Source organism: Nothoprocta perdicaria, unplaced genomic scaffold (genome assembly GCF_003342845.1).
Source record: "Nothoprocta perdicaria isolate Ctin4 unplaced genomic scaffold, notPer1 scaffold_21, whole genome shotgun sequence".
Taxonomy (NCBI): Eukaryota; Metazoa; Chordata; class Aves; order Tinamiformes; family Tinamidae; genus Nothoprocta; species Nothoprocta perdicaria.
This window is the reverse complement of record NW_020455316.1, coordinates 2,196,116-2,223,401: the sequence shown is the minus strand read 5'-3', so window position 1 is coordinate 2,223,401 and position 27,286 is coordinate 2,196,116. Positions and strand designations below refer to the sequence as shown.

General features: G+C 42.8%; 1 protein-coding gene across 1 annotated transcript in view; it reads right to left on the bottom strand.

Moving 5' to 3' along the window:
• Positions 1-498: 498 nt before the first annotated feature.
• Positions 499-27,286, bottom strand: part of LOC112946602 (gamma-aminobutyric acid receptor subunit rho-2) — a 28,989-nt gene continuing 2,201 nt past the window's right edge. Inside the window, exons 2-9 of the mRNA XM_026038473.1 lie at positions 23,847-23,953; positions 13,113-13,180; positions 10,367-10,590; positions 7,665-7,747; positions 5,965-6,105; positions 5,556-5,708; positions 3,640-3,836; positions 499-1,008 (exon numbers count right to left, since the gene is read on the bottom strand). Coding sequence (XP_025894258.1) covers positions 700-1,008; positions 3,640-3,836; positions 5,556-5,708; positions 5,965-6,105; positions 7,665-7,747; positions 10,367-10,590; positions 13,113-13,180; positions 23,847-23,953 — 1,282 coding nt within the window. The 3' untranslated portion in view covers positions 499-699. The remainder of the gene's footprint in view (positions 1,009-3,639; positions 3,837-5,555; positions 5,709-5,964; positions 6,106-7,664; positions 7,748-10,366; positions 10,591-13,112; positions 13,181-23,846; positions 23,954-27,286) is intronic.

Sequence of the window (27,286 nt, the reverse complement as noted above, 5' to 3'; positions counted from 1 at the left end):
GGCACGTGCCACATATCACATGCTGTGCTCTGCCTAAAGAGAGAACACAAACTAAACCTGTAGGAACTTCATTTTTGAGGTTATCCATGAGCCCCGGAAGTTATTCTCTAGGAATTYATGGGCTTCTCTGCCTTGTTTCTAATTTTGAAAAAAATGACCATGGATTCAAATATATCATTTGTGCCTCTATAACCAACCCCAATGATCCTGTGCAGTCAGGAGTCCAATGGGCATCAATGCAAGTCCTGTCCAGAGGGCAAAATTGGTATGCTGCAAAGTGGTCTTGTTCATAAGCCAACGGAAAGACATCTGATGTTCATAAACCAAGTCTAATCCATCAGGACATTTTCAGCATTTTTCTGTGGTTTTCCATTGTACAGCAAGCACCAGCAGCACTGCCAGCTCCAAATGTATCTCCAGCACCTTTTGGGCAAATGGCAAGTGTGTATTTTCAAGTATGAGGAGCAGCAAGTAATGCAAAGTGGACTGGAGTTGGAGTGGGGGGTGGAGAGCAACCAGAGAGGCAGGTTTCTCCATGATGCCTGCGCATGGTCTWGTCCACTGGATGCCGTCTCCCCCACTGCCATTCAAAGAAGTAGCAAAATAATCAGTTTTCTAGCTTTCCATTCAAACCAGGTTTRAAAAAGAACCAACAAAAGAAAGTATTTTTCTGCTTCAGTCACCGCTGCCGCAGCATGCCTAGCTAAAGACAGACCAGTATATCAAATTAAAAAATATATAGGTGCCTGGAAATATTAATCTTGAGTATTTATCAATTGCGTGAGAGTTCTGGATGATACGYAGGCCAACATGGCCCTTCAGGCCTCTCTTCCTTGATGAATTAGATTCATTGCTCATAGTCAAGTGCACGACCATCTTTTCTTGTTTTTCTTCCTCTGGGACCATCTGGCTTCTTGTATAACCTGCCAGGCTGTTGGCATCAGCTTCACTGTAGTTTCCATCCAGCATCATAGTTTTTGAATGAGGTATCCCACACGTACATGGAAACTAGGAACACAAACAAGAAATGTAGCTGAACACTGGAAGAATACATTAGCAATAAAAATGATGCTTTTCTTTTTACCAACAGCTTGTAGATAGGAGAGATCAAAATTTTAGCTGAGATTCTGCAAATTTCTTTCAGCAAATCTCCCATTTTTCATTCTTGTTCCACAAAAATGACATGTAGCTTAAATGCCCAAGCTACACTGCTTGGACAAGCTGATGCAGAACAAGTGATTAGACAAGTGCTTTARTGGACATAAAAACTGATTACATAGTTTTATCAACTATCTCTGTTCAGGATGGCTATTTTGAAAGGCCAGGTTCTGATTTCACAGATTTAAATCTGATTTTAAAGCAAGCAAAGGAGTTGTTAAAAGATTAACATAAAACCCTAGCTCTGCTGAAGTCAATGTTAAAAGTTGCATTAATTTCTGCAGCCCAGAATTCATTCCACAAATCCAAGAAACATATTGAATACAGATAGAACCTTAAATCATAAAAAATGTCTTTTCATCTTTGAAATCTGTAGATGTTCTGTCTTGGCAACACGGATTATATGTTTGCATACCAGGAAAATGGACTCCAAATCCTACTTTCTGTTAGAAGTTACTTTCTCTGATTCCTCCCAGACTGCTCTCCTTACCCAAGAGCATATTGCCCCAAATTTCTCCTTCCATTGACTTAAATATTTTGGTTATCCAAGGACTTGCTTGCAAGGATAACTTCAGCTAAAATAATGAACGATATATACACAAAAATACAGTATATTGAGTATACTACTCAAGAGATGATGCACGCAAGGCTTTTTATTTGATTTTTTTTTWCGACAAGTGCTATCACATTGCTTACTGATGATATGAAAATCAAATTATGAATTATTTTCTCTATTCTAGTCATAACCAWTTGATTTGGCATCAGCAAATGATGTCAGGAAAAACCTGACAAGATGGTAGCCTCTTTTTTTTCCCCCCTTGTTAGACYCATCACTCTTTTAGAACACTCCATGCTGACCATAAACTGGCTTTTGAGAAATTATTTATACTAAGCAAGTATAYATAGAACTTGTGATATTTTTTGTTSCATAAAGAGACTTATTTTTCACTGCTAACAGGTCCAGGAGAGAGTGGGTGTGTGAAAAAGTGGCCACAGTGAATGGCAATTAGTGATTGCTGCAGGAATAGGARGAAAAACTAATCAGATTTACCCCCAGCCCCCAGGTGGAATCGCAGTTTGGCTTGAAAGCACAGCCCTGTTCCCTTTACTGTGACAACCACCTGCTTCTTCAAGAGTCCTTAAGCTACATTTTAAGCTACATGGCAGCCTAAGCAAGATTGGCTGATGGGCCATGGCCCACTGCTCACATACAGCAATGTGGAGATGCTGGACTCACTGTGCTTGCACTGAACAGCTCTGTCCTGTGCTGCTGAGAACTGCAGTGCCATGGGTGAGGACTAGGATATATCTGATATAAATCAAATCCAGAGGTACAGACAGTTAGGAGGGACATTGGGCCTGTTAAAGTAGCTTTCCAGAGACTCACTGCTGTGGAAAAGGCCTTGGATATAGATAAAATTTTGTCACTTTGATTTCAACCAATTTTTAAAACTCATCTGTCTAAAATTTAAATGAGAGGTCAACTAACAAAGGTATTGGACTGGTAGGGGAGCTGTTCAGTACTTCAAGAAAGCCGTAGAAGRAAGTGCAAGGGGAAGAGAAGGAAATGTAAAGCTAGAAGACTGGTTCAGAGGTAATGATGTAGTTATCAGGAAGATCTTGCCTGCATTGGCCTCTCTGAAAGACCGAAAGCTTCTCCAAGAACAAAAGGCAGTAGGTAATCAAGCTCTAGAGGTTGTAAAACCTGGTGATGTTCTGGATATATAAGTGCTGAAAAAAGGTCCCAAACTGCAAGCACCATCAGCCTCAAAAGATGATGGCATTTTATTTAAGGATAAAGAAGAAGAAGTTGAAAAAGACCTCAGCATGTCTCTCATTCAACCTGCTCAAAGCAGGACCAGTTATAGGGTCAGAACAAGTTGCTCAGGTCTTTATCCAATTGGGTCTTGGAAACCTCTAAAAATGCARGATAAGATCTGTCATAAGACCTGTACATAAAAAGTATAAATATAAAATTGGTTGAATGCTGTTTGCAGGTGTTTGGTTTCAGGGAACAGTCTGCTATTACATTCATCAAATTCAGTTTCTGCAATGAAGCTGACTGTTAAGAGGGGACATTAATTCATTCTGGGAAGCACCTTTCCTTAAAAATTTAATAGCTGTGGCATTTGAAGTGAGATATCAGATTTAGTGTTTCATCCCCACACACTCCCAGGCCACAGACTTCCCCAGTTCTGACCATGTCCCCCTCTTCTCTGCTGTTTCTCCAAGGATGCCTGAGTCTAACTTTTTTTTTTTTTTTTTTTTTTTTTTTTGGTGGTATCAGCATTTCAGCAGCAGGCTGAGCAGTGAAAACAAACTAAATTACACACACAGGAGTATCAGTGTTTTCCTATTTACAGACACATGAAAAGGCCAGTAAAGAGATAAATAGCTGGAAAAAAACACATATATATTAAATAAATAAATAAATAAATAAATAAATAAATAAATAAATAAATAAATAAAAGTTTCTTTCACCTTGTCCCGGAGTTTCCTCTCCTTCCGTTCCTGCACTGTAGTCAGGTAATTCACTGCCGCATATTCCAGCACGGAGAGGAAGACAAACACGAAGCTGACCCACAGGTAAATGTCCACAGCTTTGATGTAGGAGACCCGGGGCATGGAGGCGTTCACTCCCGTGATGATCGTAGACATGGTCAGCACRGTGGTTATCCCTGCAAAGATCCATGACAAAGAAATGCTATTAGATAATACGATCCAGAATACCATCGAAGTAGAGTTTTTGTCTCAAAAAAAAGCTCCAAGTTATCCTCTATTAATTTACAGATACTCAGCATGATGCACTCAGTGAGAAGTATCTCTTCGGCCAATGCAGATCCGCCCCACTGCCTGCACTTCTGTGCACATGATGGACTCAGTTTTGAGGAGCAATGAAGCGGCCCCTCTTTCACTAGGGATAGCATCTATCTCCCTCCTTTATCTCCAGGATTAGGATTCCTTTTTCCTCTGAGGAAATTGCTCAGATTTTCTTTAGACAAGTTTTTCTACTTCAGCACCATGATCAGAGCCAGGTCCACAAATACCAGTGATGAAAAAGACCCTTGCTTTCCATCTGCCCCACTCTGTGTCACTGGGAATATGAGAAAACAACCTAGTACTTATTGATTTTTGGTCACAGACAAAGAGGATTTGATCTGAATCACTCACCTCAAAAGGGACGAACAGTGAAGATAAAATTTATACTGGGTGATCGTAGAAATATTTTGCATGAAAAAGTGCAAAACAAGGTATTGTGTTTCTGTGTCAAGGAATCTCAAGGACTCTACAGTTCAAGATATGGGAATCAGAAAGTTTTGAACAACAGCCATCATACTCTGTGTGGTTGTGTGCATTCCCCTATGAGTGTGGATATATAAATGTTTAAATAAATACAGATAAGATCATACCAAATAATATATCCTTTGTTTGGATAGTCATGGAGAGAAAAACATTCAGAAGTTTCCAAAGCCTCTTAAATATAGAAAACAGAAGAACAACAAAAAACATAGCTTCTTCAGCCATTTTTAACTAGTGATCACTGCAAGTGCAACCACTGTTGTACACTTTTAAACAGAATCTCCCTTTTTTTTTTCTAATAATATCCACTGAACACATTTCTTTCAGTGAATGTAGACTCTTGCCCATCTCTTCTCATATATGTGCTACAATGCACAGGTCTCTGACTGAGAGAAACTGTAGGGCTAATTTATTGTTTTTACCCTTTTATTAGAGGTGCTCTGATTGTCTCAAGTCATGATAGATTGAGGAACATCTAAGTTTGTAGATGTTAGTGGGGTTGGTCCCTTGCCGCCCTTCTTCCCTGACTTTGTAAAGATACACAAGGCTGACTCCCTCCAGGCAGCCTGGAGTAGGTGACTGGCCAAACCACAAGTGCTGGCTGCTTGGGAAGACTCAAACCTGCCCTGAGGAAGCCACTAGGACAGCTGGGACACAACAAGATCCTTTTCTGCGTATAATTCTATGCACTCAAGACAAATCGTAGCAGGATCCTATCTCTCTAGGTGCCAAAACTCCTGTAAAAATCCACAATCACTGATGGCAATGTTTTTCTCTGAAGGATTGGGCAATGGTGAGAAACCTTGACTCACTCACAAATATTGAAATCTCTTCTTTTCTTTTTTCTTTTTTTTCTTTTTTTTCATTTCCTTTCTTTTCTGGAGAGCCCTTTGACCTGAGTTAAATATCAAGCAGAAGGACTGCTCTGACAAAGGACTTCAGAAAAGTGCAAGTTTTACATTATATTAATCATCAGATAAAACAGACACTTGCTTCCCAATGTATGTAACCAGCAAAGTGGAAAATTTCCTTCCCTGAACAAAGCTTTCACATTTAAATATTTTAAGACTTATTTGGCTTATTGTAGTTGCTCTCACCCAAAGAGACTCTGGCAGGTACTGCTCTGCGGTCAATCCAGAAAGACACCCAGGACAACATGACCATCAGAGTGGCAGGGAAGTAGGTTTGGAGCAAGAAGAAGAAGATGTGTCGGCGCAAGGTGAAGTTTATGTAGAGGCGATTGTACCAACCTTGGGGAGAAGAAAGCCAGAAGCAGTGAGAAGAGCTTGCATGGCAAGACACCTGCCTTTTGATCTYTTATTTCTAAAGAGCAGAGAAAAGAGAGAACAATCTTTCATGATATTTCTGSTCATCATGTGTTCTCCAAACAGTGGAGATCACATTTCARTGCCATACCACAGAAGATAAATGCAAACAAAGTCAGATGAGAGATCTTGCCCAAGTAGTTGGTATAGAAATAGCATTTAAATTAGAGAAAGCCAGTACCTGTGCTACTGTAGAAGGCCAGTCTTGATGTAGTATGAAATTTTTGTATCAAAAACTGAGATAAAGATATCTTCTCATCAGTTTTCAGAGATTCATTCCCATTTTTCCAGTAAAGCATCAGATCTTCATCAGTGTAAGCATCTTAGGGGAAGAAGAAACATAATGCAGTGTGGCTTTAGCTTGAAGAAGAAAAATGGTTAACAGATCCAGAGAAAATTAAGAAACAGAAAGACAACTTTGGCAGGTAGTAAAACCAACAACATTTTTTGAAAAAAATCAGTGGTTTGTAGAGACCCGGCCATATGATGTGCCATAGCAACAACAACAGCAAAAAAAATCCAGACTATCCTGATTTAGGGAAGCACATCCTCACTTTACACTGGTAAACACAAAGCTAGAATGGTGCTTTTCTGAGGATCACATAACAAAAAAAAATATATAGACAAAGGAATGGTAAATGTTTTGCAACAYGGACGCATAAGTTAGAGAAAATTAGCTATGGGTAAAATGGCTAAATTTAGAGAAAGATAGAAAAAAAAAGACAAGTTAAACTATCTTAGAATGATAAAAGCAAAAATAACAGGTATGTTTTGAAGCAATAATGTAGAAATATTTGAAGACTGCAAATGCAAAACTTGAAAAACTGCATAGCAWGATAGAGATGAGGAAAAGAAAAAAAAAGGCAATTGAGATGGTTAAGAGCTTGAACACATAACACAAGAGAAAAGATTTGTTTAGTGAAGAGGGGTCTATGGTGGTATCCAGCTGCTGCCTTATTACAAAGTATGTGGGGGTCAGAAACTTCTCGAACTCTTCTTAGAATTGGAGAGGACAACAGGCAATGGATGCCAACGCCAGCATGGGATTTTCCAAAACAGTGTAAGGAAAAATTCTTCGTGAAGAAGGCAGTCAAAAATCTGAAGAGGTTGCACAGAGAGCTTATAGAGCCTCTACTGCCATGGTGATAATCAAAACTTGATTAGATATGGCCTTGAGCAGCTCACTCTATATTTAAAGTTGGCCTTGCTTTGGGCAGGGAAATTGGACCAGCTGATCTCCACAAGTGTCCCTCCAATCCAACTATTCAGTATTTTTGTTATTCTGTTTTTTCGTAAAGGAAAATTTCAGATAAACAGCTGCTAGGATCTCAAAACAATTAGACATTAATCTTTGAACACCCTGGAGAAAGTCTGAAGAGCTGTTTTTTATCAAACTACTACTTTCCATTAAAAGTTCTAAGTTCAGAAGGACAATTCAAAGTGATTGCAGGATCAAGATTATCATATATTGGCGATGAAACTTAGAGGAACCAAAAGCATCTATCATTAAACTCAACTTTTTACATTTGAAAATGCTATTTTCCAGCCAGAAGTAATGAACACTGTAAAAGCTCATCCCCAATCTTCACATCATTAAACTGCTGAAAAACAACTTACGTTGAACACTTCCAATAGTGTTTTTATTTTTTGTAAATGCTATATACTAAAATTCATGCAAGAACACTTTCCTTGCACATTCCCCTCTGTCTTGCACCAAAAAGGCCAGATATAATGTCCAATAAATCAATAGAAAGACTCTCCCTGTGACTTCAGTAAACATTTTTTTAGTCTCAAAAATAGACTATGTTCTGAAAAGTTTTAGCCTACATGTGTGCAGCTAGCTACAGAGTGCACTTAGCTAGGAACAGAGACACAACATACAGCTTTCCAGCTCCAGAGAACAGGTCTGAGTGTCCAGGGGGAAGCGACTGAAGTCCATGTTGCACATTGCTGTTACTGTGATCCTAGAACACCAAACACAGAAGGGTTATTTTCTGTGAGGATTAATGATGAGAAAATGTTAATATAGAAAAATTATTTGCAGATTTAAAACCAGCAATTATACATAATATTAGCATAAAACACCCAAGAACATACCTATTAAATATGAAGCCCAGGTGAGAAAGACTTTGCACAAAACGTCAGCGGGGGTTGGACTTGATGATCTCTAGAGGTCCCTTCCAACCTCAACCATTTTGTGATTCTGTGAACTCTCAAGGAAACTGTAAATTCAATACTTACCAAGGAATTAAAGTACTGTCTTGGAGATTACACTAATACTAATGACAATAATGATATTTCTACTCTATGTAGGTTTCTCCTACAAAACAACAACTTGAAAAATAACTTTACCATTTACATTTCAAGGTTCCTTTATGTCTACTTTGATCAAGGATTCTTCATTTTCCCCTCAGTTCAGCTGCTATCATAGTCACCCTACCAATGAAGCCTAAGCCATGAACCAGCCACATGGCATGCCAGGAAATTCTTCCAGTGTATACAACATTAAGCAAGAAGTGGCTTCTTTCAGTTCTGGATCAAATTGTTTTAACCTGGGAGAGTTTTTTATTACTGAGGGCAGGCAGTGTAAAATGGGAGCAGTTACTCTTCAAGGAGAAAAGTTTATCTCTGTTAAAATCAAATCTTAGCCAAAGAAACCAAATCTTAGCCAAAGAAATTATAATCCAGATTTATAATTGAACATAAAATCAGGTGACAAATTTTCCAGAGAATTAGAAAGTTCCCTTGTGGATATATTTGCAGTGGAGCTCCCAATTTAACAGGGGCAAATGGGCTGTCAGTCAGACATTTCAGAGGCCACTTATGTTAGCTGTGACATTTTCTGGATTCACTGTGCATGTTGATAAAGAATAAAAATTCTTTATTATTATTAAATTCTTCAGAACTTCTGTTCAAGGGATTGTGGTCCAAATCCYACTCTGACATGTGTATTATCAGTCCTAAAAAGCACATGGTATTGGCTTTGACTACAAGGCAGGGCAGAATTTTGTAATATGAGCTAAWTTAAAATTTAAATTATCTTTTGGAGAATATGTTCAACAATGGACATTGCAGTAATGACTAACTGTGAGTAGCATATGACAATGGTGTAATTTGGTGCTATTTTCCTTTTTCAAGGTCACCTGAATTGTAGCATAGCCTGCAGTCATTAACAATTCATTAGTCAGGAACAGAAACTCAGCTCATCAATAAAATACTTCTCCATTAAAGTGGAGTTGTGAAGGTTGCCTTGAAAGCACAGGGCCCCCTCATGAGGCATGAAACGCCTCTCAATTCAGTCTGTCTATATTCACATTATCACAGGCACATGGTAAACACACATCTGAGAAAACCACAAGTGCTACAAAATGCTTTTAACAAAAAGCTCTGAATGGCTATTTTAATCAGCAGAGATCAAATCAATACACTCCGTACGGCAGAGCCTAGAGAACAAGTCCATCTGTGCATCCCAGGGTGAGCTTCATCCAAACCCAYTGACTGCATTCACAAGGGGGTTGATTCAGCTGTCCAGTGCAGGCAATCTTGCACCTTTTGAAGGTATCGGCCTGGCCTCCAGGTCCCTCCAGAAGGGCACACTTGTCCATGGGTCATATCATAACATATCATATCATATCATATCATATCATATCATATCATATCAGCTTAACGCCATGGGGATTCAGATGCTCAAGATCTCAGATGCTCAAGGAAAGCCCAAAGGCACCAAGTGCTCACAGGTAAACCATATAGTGAGTATTCACTTTCTTATACACACCGGCTAGGACAATAACCTCCAGTAGGTATATTCTTCAAAGAAGAATATTCTTTCAAATCAAAGTTTATAAAAAAGCTTTCCTAGTTCCTGAGACTTATTTTTTCAAGAAAGGAGTAAATTCCAGAAAGCTACTAGAATAGAAACTCCTATGCCATAAAATATTCAAAGGTCACTGTACTTGGAGCAAGTTTTCTGCCTTTGGGTAATGTCTTTTTGTTTGGGCTCTTGAGCTTTTCTCCTCTGGCAGTGTGTTATTCTCCACATGTATTCTTGTATTCTTYTAAGGGAAATGAAATTTGATGGGAAATTCCTTCAGTCAATAAATATGTTAGAAAATCAGGGTGTTTTTAAAGCAGTTCTTTCAGCTTCAGTAAAYTTATACCTTTATACCAATGCACACACTCCAATAGGGGGAAAAAAAAGAAACAAAAAAGCACAAGTTTTTCTAGACAAACAGGAAGCAAAATAGGATAATTCTAGAGGTCACCATCTGGTATATCAGCAGCTTCCAGTTTAATCACACACTGACCCTGGCACAAACACTCCTGACCGACTAAGCTCTCCTCTGACTGCAAAGAGTTCGGAGCGTGCTTCCCTGGGGAGGAGATTATCCTGTTACTGCCTACAGCAGGTTTTCTTCCAGCTTCCTGTGGAGCATCTGGTACCAAGCAGGACTGAAAATAGGACTCTGGTTCAGCTGCGGTAGCAGTGGAGTTGTTAGGAACTGTTCCTGTGGTCACCAAAATGAGGTCAAGAGCAGAATGTGCAGGGAAGACCCGAGGGGCACTCACGAGGGCTGCCCCTTTACCTCATGCTGTAGAGGACGTGACCGTCAGGGAAGACTCGCAGCATGATGTTATCCGTGGTCGTGTCGTGGATGAAGGATCTCTTGGAGTGCACGAAGAAGACGTCTGGCACCCATATCTTCTTCACGAGTCTGCCATCGAAAGTCATGCTCTTGTTGGTGGTGCTGGGGAAGGAGAGGCGCTCATCCTTCCARTAGTGCCTTAAGTACAAAGTCATAGTAAAATCCTTCATGAAAGAGGAAGAGAACCAGAAAGAGGGCTGTCAGTGTCGCATTTTGCATCCACATCTATTTCAGAAAGAAATCTCGTTGCTACCAGGTAGATGAGACCSACTCCCTCCCAGCTGTGTCCTTCTTGGGCCAATACTCTTGGGAATGRATTTTCCCACCAAAATAATCTCCATATAAAACAAAATATACGGCCACTCATATCGTAAGTTATCTTAGAGGCACTCTAGAAATGAGGAGGTGCTGGAGCATTTTCCATGGGGTCCTGCAGGACGTTCATGTCATGTGACAGCTCTATAGCCTGAATTACCTGCAGCAGATGAATTRCAGAAGCCTGTAATATGTGGTCCTAAAAGGACACAAATAGGCCAAAAGAGAAACACTGCACCACATGAAAGATCCTTGAATTCCGACAAAATTGTGTTAAAGAACTGTAGGATCCATAATAGGTTCAAAAGGAAAGCCTTTCAGAATTAGCTTAATGATCAGGCAAAACGCACAGCAATTTATCCTAAAAAGGAACTAAATTATTGCAAACAGCAGCCAAGAGAGGGAACTGTTTTTCCAGCTATACAAGAGTATAAATCTCTCTTTTAAGCTTGTTGGGGGGGGGGGCAGGAGCTTCAGTCACAGGAAGGAAAACATCTGTTTGCTGATGCCAACCTGGCAGCTGCTGCTTTCAGAGCTGACTCTCCTCTCTCATGGTGAGAGATCAAATACACTTTTCCCTTTGTGCCCTCCGTTAAGTGAGTGGCCGTGGCAGCTACAGAGCCATGGCTGCCAGGCCCGGGCAGGCGGCAACACGGCTTAGTGGCTCGGCCTTAGCACTCAGCCAGGGCTTCTTAAAACTACCACCGTCAGGCCCTCATTTCTCTTTTGATGCTAATGAGGCACCTATTAATCTGACTTTCTGGTTTGGTACTTTGCAGATAGGAAGGCTCCCGGCCAAGAAGATGGGGGACATGTGTGGCATCAGTAGGGGACCCACAAGTGAGCTACAGTTGCTGTCAGAGGGCAGGGAGGACACGGGGCAACAACCCCAGCTCCTAACTRGCACCTGTCACAGTCCTGCTGGACAGGAGCCCTCTCCTCTCATCTTTAGCCCCTCTCCCTCCCAAAGGGGCCTATGATGGCCAACACACTAGCACTGCTGTGAGCAAACATCAAGCCAAAGTGGCAAGTGCTGGTGGCTTTTAAGTGGAAAATCCAATGGGTGTCTCTTTCCTCACAGTTCAAGTCAGATAAGGCAGGGGGCAATCATTAATGGGCCGTTCCTTTCTGGCTGGTGCATACGGCCAGCTACAAACTGAGAGAAAAAGGGGTCACTTTATAGCTGGTGGAAATAAAGCTCCTCGGAAAACAGGTTCCATAGTCAGCCATGGGAAGGAATGCTATGCCAGAGGCAAAGGAACCCACCGAAGTGCTACGCATGGGACAGTGCCTGGACATACCATGCTCCACAAAGCCAAGGCCCCAGGGGCACCTCTGGACGGCACACGCAGCCACAGACCATCTGTGCCACACAAGCACTGCCTTTAAGAGCGTATGCTTTAAATGTCCCTTGGCTGCTCTCATTCACGCACTCCGTCTTACGGCCTAGCGGCTCCCAAGTTGGCATTACAAACTACAGATGCACTGAAGCTAAAGGTCTTCCTCCGAGGCCTTCCCTAGGCCTGTTTTGCCTAGATACCTCCAGACACGGTGATCAAAAAGAACCAGGAAGAAAGGTCAAAAGGAGAAGAAGAACAAAAGATTTCTCCTCTTCTCTGTGCTCCCTTTCCATTTCTCTTTCCAGTCTTTYCTGTTTCCAATCTTTTTGTTCCATTTAGTATGGTCAAAAAAAAGAAACTTGCAAAACTTGCAGATATACTTGTTAGTGACAACTGCTTGAAACCTGTTGAGAGTTAACAAACACATGTGTGTTTACTCCTTTTTTTTAAAAAAAAAAGTAAAAATAAAGAAAATGGCTGAAAAATGGCTCCCAGATGGAAAAAGTTTCTAAGTAGAAGCCAAATTCACCTTGGGCAGAGGTAGTTCAAGGCCACCCTGACTGTTCCCAAGTGTGTGCCTCAGTGCTGAATTACAGAAGTGACTTCTAGCGATGAAGTGGTAGGGAGCAGCTAGTTCTCATTTATGATGCCAGCTTGCTTTGCTAAAGTACCTCCTTTAAGCAGCCATTTAAACAAATGGACACAGTGGTTCCCTAAGGAAGAAAACACATGTAATAAGCAGCACTTCCACCAGCTTCAACATACGCCTTCAAATGTCCATAAGCAAACCAATAACAACTCCCTGAGAGGTATAATGAAAGATATGCAATTAGTCATGGTTTTGATTGCAACATATCCTTCATAACACTGATTATTCTCCCATTTAATTTTCAAGTTTTCCTCTTGAAGTTTTATTGATCTGTGTCTGAATATCATCCTCTCGATTTCCTGAATGTGACCATACCCATCATTTGAAATCTGTGGGTTTCAAGTAGGAGAGAGTTTTCATGACTTAGAAGAGTTTTACATACCATATCAACCTCAGAAATACTGTCCAAGCTTTCAACCTGCACATCCACTCCAACCGGAATTGCAGGGCCTGTAGAAGAATGACATTCAGACACATAAACAACCATTCTTTTAGACCATCTGCATTAAATGACCACTATAAGGCAGCATGCAAATCATTTCTGAGCTTATGTCATTCTTTTCTGTCTATCATTCTTCAGGAAGAGGACAAAGGAAAGAGTGCATAACCATCTGAGGCACCTTCTGAAATATTAAATTCTCTTCCTTCTTGCATTTGCTGTAGTGTTGGAAGCCTGCCCAGCAGAGCAAAAGCTTTGATGAAACTTTTGCATATGCTTTTAAAAATTGAGCCATTCCACCATAAATTTCAGGTCATTATGGATGAATTTAGCCCAAGAAACAGGGGACTGAGTAGAAAAAATATTTTTTTTCTAGTAGAAGAAACTTCAAGCAATAACTTTTCACTTGTGGTTTTCTCATTTCTTATCAACAAGACAAGCTACATTAATCTCTCAAGAGCTCATCATCATTTTCATTCATATGACTCATTAGATGCTAATATTTTTTCATAGGAGCTTTAAAATTAATAACCAGATAATTCACAAAGGATAAATATGCAGAAAACACTCCATAATGAATGCAAACTCCTACATTAACAGAAATGCTTTATCAAAATTTCCCTCTAGGCAGTTTCTCTTAAATGACCCAAACCTCCTTGAGTTATTTAAATTCTGTATGGTCTGTCTTCACACAACCTTTTCCTTTTGTCCACCAGAGGATTGTCCTCTAGTGAGGACAATCATTTCTCGCCTCCATTTTTTTTCCATGTCCTCCTTTGGATCTGGACACAAACTCAAATTCAGATTCAGAACTCCACATCATTTGCATCTAAACCAGCGCAGAGGCTCTGTGCCTGGAAGACGCTGCTCTTCCATGTTCACTTTACTTAGAGAACTGCAGAGCGCCACAAAGTTGTATAGCACAAACAGAAGAGATTGCTGCAGGATACCTTAACTCCCTATGTATCTGTGACCTTTGGATATCCCGTCCCTCCGACTGGTGCATTGAGACACCTACAGAGCGTGCACACGAAGTACCAAGAGGCTGGAGGTTTGGAGCACCAAATTCAGGAAATGCTGAAAGGTCTGGGTGGATTCACCATTGCAGCTACTCTGCAGAAATGCAGGGGATGAGATAGCTGAGRGCTGAGGACTTCAGTGGCCTTCAAGGAGGCTTGCATGGATTTCTAGAACTTATATTTGGAACTTGATTAGCAGTTAGATGGCATTTAAGAGGCTCTATGATCCTCTTCTGGAYCTATGATCCTTTTCTGCCCTGCCTGCCTTTTGTTACAGACTCATCTTCCCCAAGACTATTCCGGGCTCTTTACACACTGTGCATCTGACAAGACAGCTGAAAAGCTGCTGTTCTGGGAACACGGTGTACTTCTGCAAGCTGCTATCCATCCTGCTCTTGTGTGTKCTGCGGCGCTCCCCGACTCCCACGCAGCTTCAGGCCTTTTGAACAAAACCTTACACTTGCCTCAGTTGGGAGAGAAGGAAGAGCCGACRTGGCTGGAGGTGGGAAATCACGATATCTGTGAGACAAGCTGGTTGCTGTGCCTGGCCCTGATGCACATTTTGATAGGGCTTCGGTAGGCAGCTCSAGTGACCTACAGCAGAGCACCTGACGGTGACACTGTCCCCCTTCTGCACGCTCATCTCTAGCTTATCACATCTGCACCGTCCTTCGGTGCCTGTGCTGGGTTACAGGCAGCTCGAAGCAAGCGGTGGGGAGCAGCACCAGGCTCTGCTGCACCATCAGTYCTAATCTAAGTGACCAGAGCCCCTGGCCATGAAGCTGAAACGTGCTAACCGAGCACTTTCAGATGGCTCCTGAAAGCTCCCACGCTCACACTCGTCACGTTCAGAGGCACAGCTGCGCTCGCTGCGCACTTCATGCTTAAAGAAATGCCAGCAAATAGCGTTTTGCTCTTGTTCATGTCTTGCTAGAATTTGTTCAAGTGGAAGGAGGATTGCCTGGAACATTTGTTTTCCACAGTTCAAGAGAGTGACGATTCCAGCTGGTCAAAACAAATTCCGATTAATCAGAATTGGCATGTTGCTCAGGAGTGCAGGGATTTCAGCAAGATTTTTCACTCTGAACAGACAAGCCTGTGTTGCTCCCATCCCTCGGTCCATCTGCTCCATAGGCTCCACAGTTTCCCCACGCTGTGTCTGGCAGCACTTCCAGCCTCCATAGCTCATTTTCACACCTTACCAGGGTGTCTGCAGAAGAGTCCTCAACTGAAAAGCTGCTAAGCTCTCTGGCTCCTTCACAGCTTCCCTGGGGAAATCAGCAGAGACTTGAGAGCTGAAAGCCCCTGGAAGGCATCTCCCAGCTCCCAAGACACTTGGGAATGCTGCTAGCTGTTTCCTGCTAAGGAGTCCCAGGAGAAGCATATGTGTCCAGACCACAGAACAGATTGTTTTCATATACAATATTCTGTATATCCCACTTGGTGCTCCTATTAACTGAGGCTTCATTAAGTGCAAATATTATATTGCAAATACAACTTCACTGTATTCTGCTGCCTTTTGKCCTCCTCAGTTGAGTTGCTGTGGAATATTATAAGGTCCAATCAGCAGATTAATTTACAGAGGGCTGGTTTTAGGGAGCCTGTTTTTAACTTCTAGTTCTTTCATTTGACCTGGTAAGCAATGCTGCATCTCACTACAACTCTTGCTGTCTTATATAGAATATTTTAATGCAGTCGTTTGAAYGTGAAATTGCTCTGAGATTTGGTCTGCATTGGTCATCGTCACAGTTCTTCCTGAGCTCTGTGATATAGCTCAGAGTAAGCCAAAGTTAAAAGCATTAAGACAAAGAATGTCTATGTGGCATTCTTCCCTCTCAGTTAAATGTGTTTGGGTAGGGGGGATAGTTCCCATTAAACAAGGCCAACTTCAAGCAGTAAAAGCCATTGTATTTGTAGTGATAATAGCCGGTTTGGCATGCAGCATCGCCAACRGGAAAAACAACAGTGCAACTCTACTGACAGGCTACCATTGCCTTGCTTTGCTCACGTACGCAGCCAAGTGATAAGTGGTGGCACACGAGAGCCCTGTGCAATGATTCAAGCATTTATCTATTCTCTTCGTGCCTTTGAGTGCCCAATGGCTCTGTGGTGCAGCCATGTGTTTCCTGYGTAACCTTCCTTCCCGCGAAGGAAGGCCCGCTTCCTTCGCTCCCTAGTGCTCATCCCTTTCCTCGCTCCAGGAAAGGGCAGCGCCTCGGCGTTCAGACACGACGCAATGCAGGCCCCATAATGATATTACATCCCATGACCCAGCAGAAGGAGGATTAGGGGATATTAAATCCATTGATGTCCGAGTCTCATAAGGGCTTAATCCATACACTAGCAAGATGGCTTTCAATTAAATCTGTTCAGGACCAGCTCCACTGTAAGCCCCTATGATGAATGGCGCTACCACCCCATCCAGTTTCCTCTCTATCCAGGCTGCTGTGCCATATCCCTCCCTGGGCTTGGACAACAGACTGGCTTGGAGACACCACCAGGGCCCATGTCAGGGCAGGCACACGGCTCCCTTCAGAGCCTGCCTGTAGCTCATGCTCTGGAAAGCATCTACAGGTACAAGCATTGGTGGTGTTTGGTAATTGGTTTTAACTGAACACCAACCACAGATTGAAAAAAAAAAAGAAGGCCAAGGGAGAATAAAACAAATTTATCTTTTTTCCCCCCCTCTCATTTATTCCTTCCTTTCTCTATCTGTCTTTGAAAATAAGGTACTAGGTGCATGCTCTGAACAGATATTTCTTACCTTTCTTAATGCTGCTGCACAACAGGCTCTGCTTGGCTGCAAGATAAAGGGCATTTCCCCAATTGCAAGGATAAAGCCTGAGGTTCAGGCTGGAGCTGTCAGGAAGCTTTATTAGACCCAAAACAAAAGGAGTTTAGTGCAAGGCCTGGGAAGCTCTTCAGAGACGACTCTGAGGTTGGCTTTGGTGTACTGTACGTACACGTGAAATTGCTTTTGCTTTCTTTCTTCCTTATAGTTAATCATGAATTTGAGGACAATAAAATGACGAGTGGAACAGAGAAAAGGAAAAATCATCTGAACTCTAGGTTCAAATGCCGARTGTTTCAGCTATTGCCAGGATGAGTCTGTAAAAATTGTCTCTCAGTGGAAATATTTACTCTGCCTCTTTCAGGCAGATCCCTACTAGTCACCAGGAGCAGTCACTGCTTTTTTGCCTTCTGCTCTTCGTAGCATGTAAAACACTTAATGAGAAAGCACAGAAATTATATCAAGGGCATCCTAAGTTACTTTGGTGAAGGGCTGCATGAGAAGAATATCAGATAGATAGATAGGTAGATACATATACACATGTAACACATGCACATATACATGTACTTTGCAAAATCTCCAAGGATCAAGCATCCACCACCAGCTCATCAAAACACCTCCTGAAAGGAGGACACTCACTCTCTTTCCCATTTCTTTATTCTTATTTCTCCCAGTTCTAGGCTTTAAAAATGGCAGGCTCAAGYAGACAAGTAGGGCAATCTGTACTAAGAGCACAGGCATGGCAATATTTGCCAAAATACTGAAGTAGCCAGGAGCAGCTAAGGCAACATGTGCCCTCATTAACCTTTACATTGCTGATCTGAATCATTACACAAAATTAAATCCTCTGTTCTCCCAGTCATGTATGAACCAGGCTGAATCAGTTTTAATCTCTATTTTCTTACAGTTTTTATCCAAAATTTCAAATTCTGTGAAAAAATTCTAATTTCCGTGAAACTTTTAAGGTGAAAGAACCCCAGATAGCGACAACTGAAATTGAGGGTGAGGTTTTTGCATATTTATTTGTCCCATCAATCAGCAAAATTTCTGTCGAGATCCAGTTCTGCAGAGGCTCTGAACGTGAACACTGTAATTGTGTACAGTGTCTGAAGCAAAAGAGAAGCCCTGTAAAAAAATGCTCTGCTTAAGCCACAGAAACAAACCCTGGGTTTCCTTAAAGGTCATCTTGGCTGCAGAACATACTGTTGAATTAAACAGCTGTTGATCAGTCACAGAAAGATGTCAGGAGATTTTTTTTGGTCTCACTAATCCTTGAAATCAGCAGGGAACTGCTGGATGTTTAATCCTGTCTCTCTGTAAACTAAACTGCTGAACCACTGGGGCTCCAGATGCTTCACCAAATTCACCACCAAATGCCGCTGAGGATGAGCAAACAAACAAAATCTCTTTATCCAAAGGGAGTGGAGGGATGAGAAAGGTGTGATGGGGAAGGGAAAAGAACAGCCGAGACAATAGGTAAACCAAGGATAAACAATTTGGATTATAGAGATAAGAAAAAAAATAACTCTTTTCAACCAGCATTTACTTGCCATAAAAATATTTTATAAATATTCATATTTATAATTATGGAGAACTTCAGAGAGAGAGTAGAACAGCACAGATTTGTGAGTCTTCCTGCCTGGAGGATCATGCAGGTGAGATCCACAACCCGGCTTGCAGAATGGCAGGTGGGCCCAGACCTGGACACTGCGACACCGCGCAGACCTCAGCGCTCAGGCTCCTCCTCAGCAAGTTCATTGCTGAGAGGGAAGGTGAAAGCATGGATCCGACCACGGGGAGGGAGCAGCACTGCTTTATTCAAAGCCTGCAGCCCAGCAAAGTTCTTCAGCTCGTGCTTCTGGGCCTCGGAAAAGTGCCAGCCAAATTCAGGGAGTTATTCCGATTACACAAGGGCTCAAGTATTTTTAGATCAAGGTCTGGAGCTAAATTGTATAATCTTGTCATGAAACATTTCTTCTAGAAAAAGAACACATGTCAGTGTGAGTTACCCCTGTCACTGTCCACACCAGCATCTCGCAGAACACAAATCCCAGAACACAAATCCCAGATCCTATCGGCAGCAYCAATATAGCCAGAGAGCGAGCCCTGGACTCTTAACAAACTTCATAAATTCACAGACCTCTCCTTACAATGCAGAAGCAAACCTGTCGGCAGATTATTCCGAGTGCATCTCAGGCACAACATAACGGCAGCCKCCAAGCAAGCTGAAGTCACTTATTTCTGGAAATGCCTGCATTTTGGTGCTTTGCTTCACATCAAACTTGGGTACTGACGAGACACCTCGGGGCCAGCCAGGCGAGGTCTCTGGCTCCACGTGGGTTTATTGCCTGGCCAGGTTCCCAACCCTGTGTCCTCCCAGTCAGCTGAGACCTGCTGCCTCATTTCTCTCCCCTCCACACTAAGCTGCTCAGTTGTGTGACATGCTCTTTAGCAAAAAACATTATACATTTGGCTCGATGCTGCCTATAGAAAATATCCAGTGTTAGAAGACCTTTATGGGAGACCCACTTGCATTGTGTTACATGGTTGAATCAAGACAGCAGATTGAGCCAAAAGCCAAACCTACATACCTTGAAATTTTGGAGAATTTTGACAGTGCCCAGCACTTTGTGGTTTGTTTCGCCTTGCAAGAACTGCAGAATATCAAATAACAAATTTTGTCCTGTATTTCCCAGCACACCTACTCTAGAGCTAAACTCTCAGAGAAGCCCATGAAGTTCCCATTAGTTCAATCCAGGAACAACTTCAAAACATGCCCAACTTCAAAGCCTGTCACATCTAGCATGTCTCATTACCTAAAGCCACATGATCTGAGGAGCAGCCTGAAAGGTGCAAAGGTCCAGTCAGTTATTCCCCGCATATCAGAAACATGTACTCAGAACAAACCTATTTTTTATCTTTCTTTTTCTTTTCTYTTTTTTTTTYYTTTTTTTTTTTAGCGTTGTAGCAGGCTTTGGTATAAAGGGTGTCTTACCATGAAAATGCCTGGAGTCAGTTTTCATCCCCACTTCTGAAACTAAGACTTTGTGACATCTCTTTAATATTTTTCTTTGACAGAGATTTCAAAGGCTCATTGTTTTCCTTTAGATGGTCTCTATGTCCCTTCATCATTCCTTGAAGGACTGAGGGAGATCTAGACCCTGAGAATAAAAATATCTATATGTGAAACAAGTAGGTTTGAGACTTTGTTGATGATTTTGTGCACCTACAGTTGTGTAAGCTTTCACAAGAGACCCAGTGCCTGCAAGCAGCAAGATTACAATCTTCAGTGAATAATATATAATATATAATATATAATATATAATATATAATATATAATATATAATATATAATATATAATATATAATATATAATATATATATTATTCACAATTACATATTATATATTCAAAATATATATTCACAATATATATGACAACACCATTCTAATGTATATGATAGGTATATTGTTGTAGGTGTACATAAAAACGACCCTTCTGGCTTACAGACAAACCAGAGGCTGCCACCTCACTGCAGGGAGCTTCTTTTCTTTGCATCTCTCATGCGCGGATCGTCCTTGAGCARGAAGGGAGTTTAATTCCAGCCACTGTACAAAGGGGCTTCATTCACCACCACCACCCCTCGTCCATCCAGACAGAGGAAAATGCTGTGTGGAAAGGCCAGCAAGGGCTAACTAGTGTTAGGCTATGAAGAAATACAGAAATACAGCATTAGGCTCTTCCTCAGCAAAGGAGATATAGAGCTATTTTAAGACTCAACTAAAGCTGCTTATTCACAGGCTCCCTGTAAAATATGAGATGTCATAGATGGAATGCTTAGAATGGGTGTTTAAGGAAGACAGCAGAACAAACATTTACATAATCTTCAAATATTAATATTTATAAATAATACCTGAACATCTGCTGGCTAGAAAAAGGTCACTGACATGGAAATAACTTCCCAAGGGTCAGAACAAATGCAGTCTATTTTTAGGTTATGGAGGCTACTTTGAACATGAGCAAAGCACAAAACTGTGTCATTAGCACTGCACCCAATAACCCATCTCTAATGGGCTGATCAAGGCAGGGCGCCCATGCCTTTTGGGCTGTTAATAACACAACTTATATAACATTTGCCTGGTTGTTTGATCTTCCCAAAGATATCTCTTCTTGAAAAGCCTTTTTCTTTCCTCTAAAGTTCTYCTCTCGGTTCACCTTGTGTAACCCCAGCCTGTTCTCTCTAGTGGCCACYACTCTCTTGTGTTGGCAGCTTGCTGGACTGGTCTCTGCAGAAGAGCAGATGTCCCCTGCATGGCCACCGTGAATTTCCTATTGAACCCATCCTTGCTTTAGGCTTTTCCATAAGAGCTAAATGATGATGAAGTAGGATGGTTCACTAAAAATGTTGGAGTTTAACAGCTGCCCATTATTCCTCCAAGCTTGGGAATCATCACATTTACAGAAAGGGACTTCATTGTAGTCTAATGTCACTCACAATTTCCTTATATTTTTTTTCCAGAGATGAAAAATTTCTCATTTACAGCATGATTTTGTGGGCCTGCTGCAATAGCATGTGGCTGGATTCCCAGTTAGACTCTGGTCCCCAGCAGGGCTCAGAGAGCAGCAAGGGTCTTAGAGCAGTGACCAAACACAGTCTCACCTGTCCCACAGGCTCCTCTGCTATTCTTCAGCGGCACAACAGCCACGATGTCACATGCCAGTCAGACTACATCAGTTTCACTGTCACTTACCACTGTGAAAAGCTGGAATAAATCACAGTGCCGAGCAAATCACCGTGACTGTGTGCAGAATAACATTGTGGAAGAAAATACGCGGATGAGCTCTTTAAAAGCTTTCATTTTTCTTTCTTTTATATTCATCCATCACTAAAAATTCAATATAAAAGTCCATAGCTGTGCAAGAACCTATAAAATACAAGTTGCCTCCTTGCATACGAGCAATGCTTTCCAAGGCTTTAGCACAATTTTGTTGATATTCCATATCTCTATACTGGGCAGATCTGTAACATGAAGTTGTTTTCAGCRAAAGTTACAGAAATCAGGTGCTCCCTGCATAAAAAGCCACTCTCTCATCAGAGCTGTTATATTTCTGATATCATATACATTTCTGAGTTATATGCATTTTATAGATGCCTCTCCGAGTTTTTAGACTCTAGAGCTATTCTGAAGTGCAGAAAGTAGCATAGGAAAACAGCAACAGAAGGAGATTAAAATGCAGCTACATTAGAGTAGCTGGGGAACAATGTGCACGTCTGCTTGGTGTGAACTGCCTGCAGAAATCATCCTCATGGGCTCCATGATTCTGATAAAAATAGTAAATATTTGATCTTTGCAGAAGCCTAGCACCATGATAGTGAGTGGATGCCTCAGAGCAAAGCGCCTGCTCCCAGCTGGGCCCATGAGCACATTGTGGCCACCAAATGCCCTGGCCGAGCAGGGGACTGCTGCAATCTGCCTTCAGAGCGAAGCTGCAGCGCCTGCTTATGTACGGAGAGATTCCCTGTCACTGTTCTCCACTCCTGCCAGCCCTTGGGATAAGGCAGCTCCAGGAGAGCCTAAAGTCCTGCTGGAATTCACCCAGGCGCCTGGTGAACTGCAGCCTTGTTGGCACTCCAAAAGGCTGGTGTTGATTTCTGCCTTTCAGAGGCAAAGCCTGCTCCCCTTCTCCCTTTGCAAGAGTTGCAGGAGTTGCAAGAGTTTGTCACCGGCTTCAGCTTGCTCAAGGAAGGAGTTTTACTTAGGCAAGAGCTAGACATTTACTAAACAATGCAAAAACATTCGGAGCAAAAACGTTTACTGCTAAAACAGACTCCATTAAGCTGAAGTGAGCAGAACAAATCCTGGTCCCATATTTGTACTCTGTCTCCGAGTTTTTTATTTTTTCCTCCTTGTCCTGTTTTGGCTCATATTTTACTATCAAGTAGATAAGCTCTAGTTTCTACATCCACCCTTGGAAAGATAGTGGTCACTGCCATCCCACAAGCTGCCAGAAGGCAAGTGTGYGGGATCCCCCTCTTCCCACTTCCATAGTTTGAGGGCTGTCCACTTGGGGCCCACAGTAGCACACAAGGCAACCCGTGTCCATGGGATGGGCATGCAGCCACAGCTGCAGGTCCTCAATGCCTCCCGCTATGGGACTATCAAACCTGGACCTGTCTCTGGGCTTTGCTGCTCCCTTCTCTGCTGCTCCAGAAGCGTCACCGGGACAGGCACACATGTGGGCCAGGAATGATCTTTAGCACCAGAAGCACCATCTTCTGAGGGGAAAGGAAAAACTCTGGCATAGACACAGGCAGACTCAACCTTGCAATGCTTCAGAAGAACAGAAGATGGGAGTGAGGGAGTCTAAGAGGTCATCGAAACCACTGATGAGAAATGGATATCAACCCAAAAAGAAGGCTGGACAGACAGTCCCAGTCCCTCAGAGAAGCAAATCCCATGACTCTTTGGGTTTTTTTTGTCTTTGAAAGGCCATGTTCCTTCCCTAATCCACCCTGCAACTACTTACTATGCAACTACTATCAAGTAAACTGAGAAGCTCATTGCTACCTCACAACTACAAATGAGCAATGAAACCTGCAGCTTCTTCTCCTCAACAGAGTGAAATATTACCATGATGCTCAGTCCTGAGCATTGAAGAAAAATAGCAAAAAGGACCAGCTTCAACAACAGAAGAAATGTAGTTGAGCAGAGTGCAAATAAGGATGAGGCCTGCTCGGATGACCTCGAAGTATCTGCTSAAAGCACTCAAGCCCTTTCCCTCTCACTGGTGCAGGGAGGAGCCACCTGGCCAGAGGCATTTTTAAAAAACAGATGAACATAAAATTGACAGAATCATATTATTCTCACCTCCAAAAGCYGGCCTCATAGTGAAATCATGGTCATCAACTCTGAGAAGCTGCTCCGTCTTTCCTTTCCAAGTTTTGGTCACGTCATGATTCTTCTTATAGATGTGGCTGCAAAAGACAGCAATAGGGTTGATCTGTGGTCTTTGCACTCCCAGCAGCACTCTGAGGCTTATCTCCTTCCCTGTTATTTCAGAGTCTCTGCTAAGGTTTACCGCACGAATGGTAGTTTTGTGAGAACTGTTGCCCATAATGGGGACTGGAAGAGCAGCTACCAAGCTCGACAAGTCCTGAGGCTGCTTCTCCAAGTGTTAGTGTAGACGAGGCTCTGCTCTCTCTGCCTCGGACATCACAGCTCTCTGGCCAAAAGTGCAGCTCCTCATGGAGGAGCCTGGATGCAGAGCAGATAGGGAGCATGTTGTTTCCTGCAAATACGATGACCCAGAAGAAGCAAAAATAGAACATGCAGATTCTGAACACCAAAATTACATCATCTTGCTGTACCTTTGCCTGGTACCATGCTGGTATCATAATGAAAAAGTTTGCTCTTTCCAGCGATAGCTGTACAATGTCATATGTAACTCTGAGAATATCTGCCCAGTACTCATGAGTATTGGCCAAATACCAGCTGTCTGTGTGGTGAAAGGGGCTGCATTTTGCCTTTTCATTTGAAACAACAGCAAAACTTCCCATTGCCCTCCGCGGCACTGGGAAAATATGCATTTATCCAAAGAAGTGAGCAAGACCTCCAATCCTTCACTTCACTGACCATGAAACAAAAAAAAAAAAAAAAAATTTTTAATTTATTTAAAGATCATGTATTATATCAGAGCATTAAAACATGCATGAGAACAAGGCTCTGAGAAAAGTGCAAGAAAGTCTCTAAAATGRCATAGGCAGATAACTAACCAGCAGACAGGCAGATACTGCACACACTTTCAGAAGAAAATCCGGATCAGCATCCCCTGCTACTTCCCAGTTGTGCAGGAAGGACAATGAGAATCAATAAGGGTCATTAAAGTGCAAGACACAAGGAGTGGAAGCAAAGGGAGCATAAATCACAGATAAGGGAAAATGTTTCCTGTCAGAAGATTCAACCTAAAAGAGYAGCAAGAAAAATAAGGGGTACCCAAATCTGGGCTGCAGATGTTCTCTCCGCCAGCTGCCTGTAAAGGAGAAGCAGGGAAAGGGCCCTGGAGCAAAGGAAGTTACAACCCAGGTTCCATTAACAGTTGCCTGGAAGTACAAAGCCATGGGACACACGCATGCACAGCAGCCAAGAGGGATGGCTTGGRAAGCAAGTTTGGCTCGTCAAGGAGAGCTGCGTGGAGCAGTGGGTTTATTTCCCCTTTGCAAGCTAGAGCTGGTGACACTGTTTCACTTGACAGCCCATAGAAGGGCCTCAGAAAAATGAGGGGCAGAAAAATGATCTTACTGAGTTTGCTCATCAGGGAAAGACCTGAAACCCGGTGAAATACTCTTCAGAGAAATCTCCATTTGGCATTCAGAGAAATCTCCTGGCATTCAGTGAAGCGCCCTGTCRCAGGCAGCACACAGGAGAGACGCTGAGAGCAATTCTGTGCCTTGCAAAACCAAAAAGGACCTCACAGCTTCCCATTCAAAGCCAGTGCGAGTTGTACCGTGTCAAAAGCAGCACAAGTAAACCAATTTATTTAACTGCAGCGGTGCAGCACTGTGACGATGCTTAGCTGTCCTGTATGAACAGCCTGCTTGGCAGAGGACACTGCAGAGACAAAAGATGCCGACAAATCTGGTCATGGGACATGGGCTGTTCACAGGCACCTCCTTTGGCCTCCACAGGGTGAGAAAGGCGCCTGTCCTGCATCAGTACTGAGTTTCCTCATTTCCACGGAAGGCAAACGGAGTGGCTGCTGCTTTAGCGGCAGCCGAGGAACCAGTGCTGCGCTGTGGCTGCAAAAATGCAAAGACAGCAGATRTTGTACAGCTAGAGGCTGCACAGCACCCCGGACTTAAACCCAAACAGTTCCGGCTAGGACCTCCAATTCCAAAAGCCATCACTGGAGCGTACAGAGGGAGGCAAAAATAGCTTTGCAAAAGATGCAAAAGATACCAACCTGACGCTTTCGCGCCTTGACAACAACAAAATAGAACAAACTAAAACAACAAACTGCTCCAAATCACTACCCGCCTCCAGGTATCTCAGCACAGGCTCCTCAGCTGGAGGAGTTCAGGGCAACTTCTGTTTCCAAAGCTCAGTGTTTCTCCCGGTTGACGCGCGAGGCTGCGCACAACCGCGCGGGAAGGTGGAGCGGCCGCCCCGGAGCTGGCTAAATCCCAYGGCAAGGGCCGCCGTGTGGTGAAGGAGACAGGCCAAGAGGGCTGGGAGCTTCCCAGGACCTTCCTCAGAGCACACCATACACACGGCCATAAACATCACCGGCAGCATTATCGGCACTTTTATAGGCAGCATTTTTCACGTTTCACCTGTTTCCATGCAGTTTTTGTGCAGATGGAGAGTCCAGGAGGACTGCTAGCTTTGGTCTGAGGTTCCTCATCTGCAGCCACCGCAGAGCGACTGCGGAGGACCCCAAACTGCCTCAAATCCATGGGGCTGGACRGACCAGCAGCGCTCGCCGGGCACTTGCTGTGAGGCTGGTGCCGCAAGGAAGCTGCAGTCAYGCTCCGCAGCTGGTGCTGCACACAGCAAACCTGACCCAGCCCATCGCCTTCCCCGGCACTTGCATCTTTACACACTTTGCAGTCCCCTGCAGCACCAAAGTCTCCTCATCCTTTCCAGAAATCTGTTCACAGTTACGATCCCGAGACATGGGGCCAACGTGCCCCACAACAGTCACGGCAGCGACTAGCAGCAGTTCCTCCTTGCAGTTCATTTGCCACTTGGCTTCTCAAAAACGGAGTGAAATGCAAAATTTCTAATCAGCAACTCTTTCTGAGTTAGGTAGGAGCCCTTATTTTCACTTCATGGTGGAGCTAAAGGCTGCCTTTGTGCAGCACTCACCAGGCACAAGAACGCACTCAACTTTACGCAGATAGGGACCACTAAATTCCTATGTGAACTTTTGTAAAGTAAATGACAGATTGAACCACTGGAAAACGTGAACATATGTATACATATACACACACGATGGCAAACATTATAGCTTGCTGGTTCTTTAAATCATGCTTCCTTTTGTGGAAATAGGTGCGTGTGAGTGAGGCTGTGGCCGCAGGAGCAAGGAAAGATAAAGATACAAAGCAGCCACCCATTAAGCAGGGATTAGCCATTTAACATACTGAACAAGGCACTATTCACACAGAAAAAAATAACATTTTAAAGTTCAGGTTTAACAAAAGAGTGTTAATTCAAGTTTCATGCAACTTAAGCTGGTATTTCTTTATTTGGGCTCCTAACTTCACAGTCTTGCTTTAACATATTCCTTTTCCCTTAAGGCTCAGGCCCAA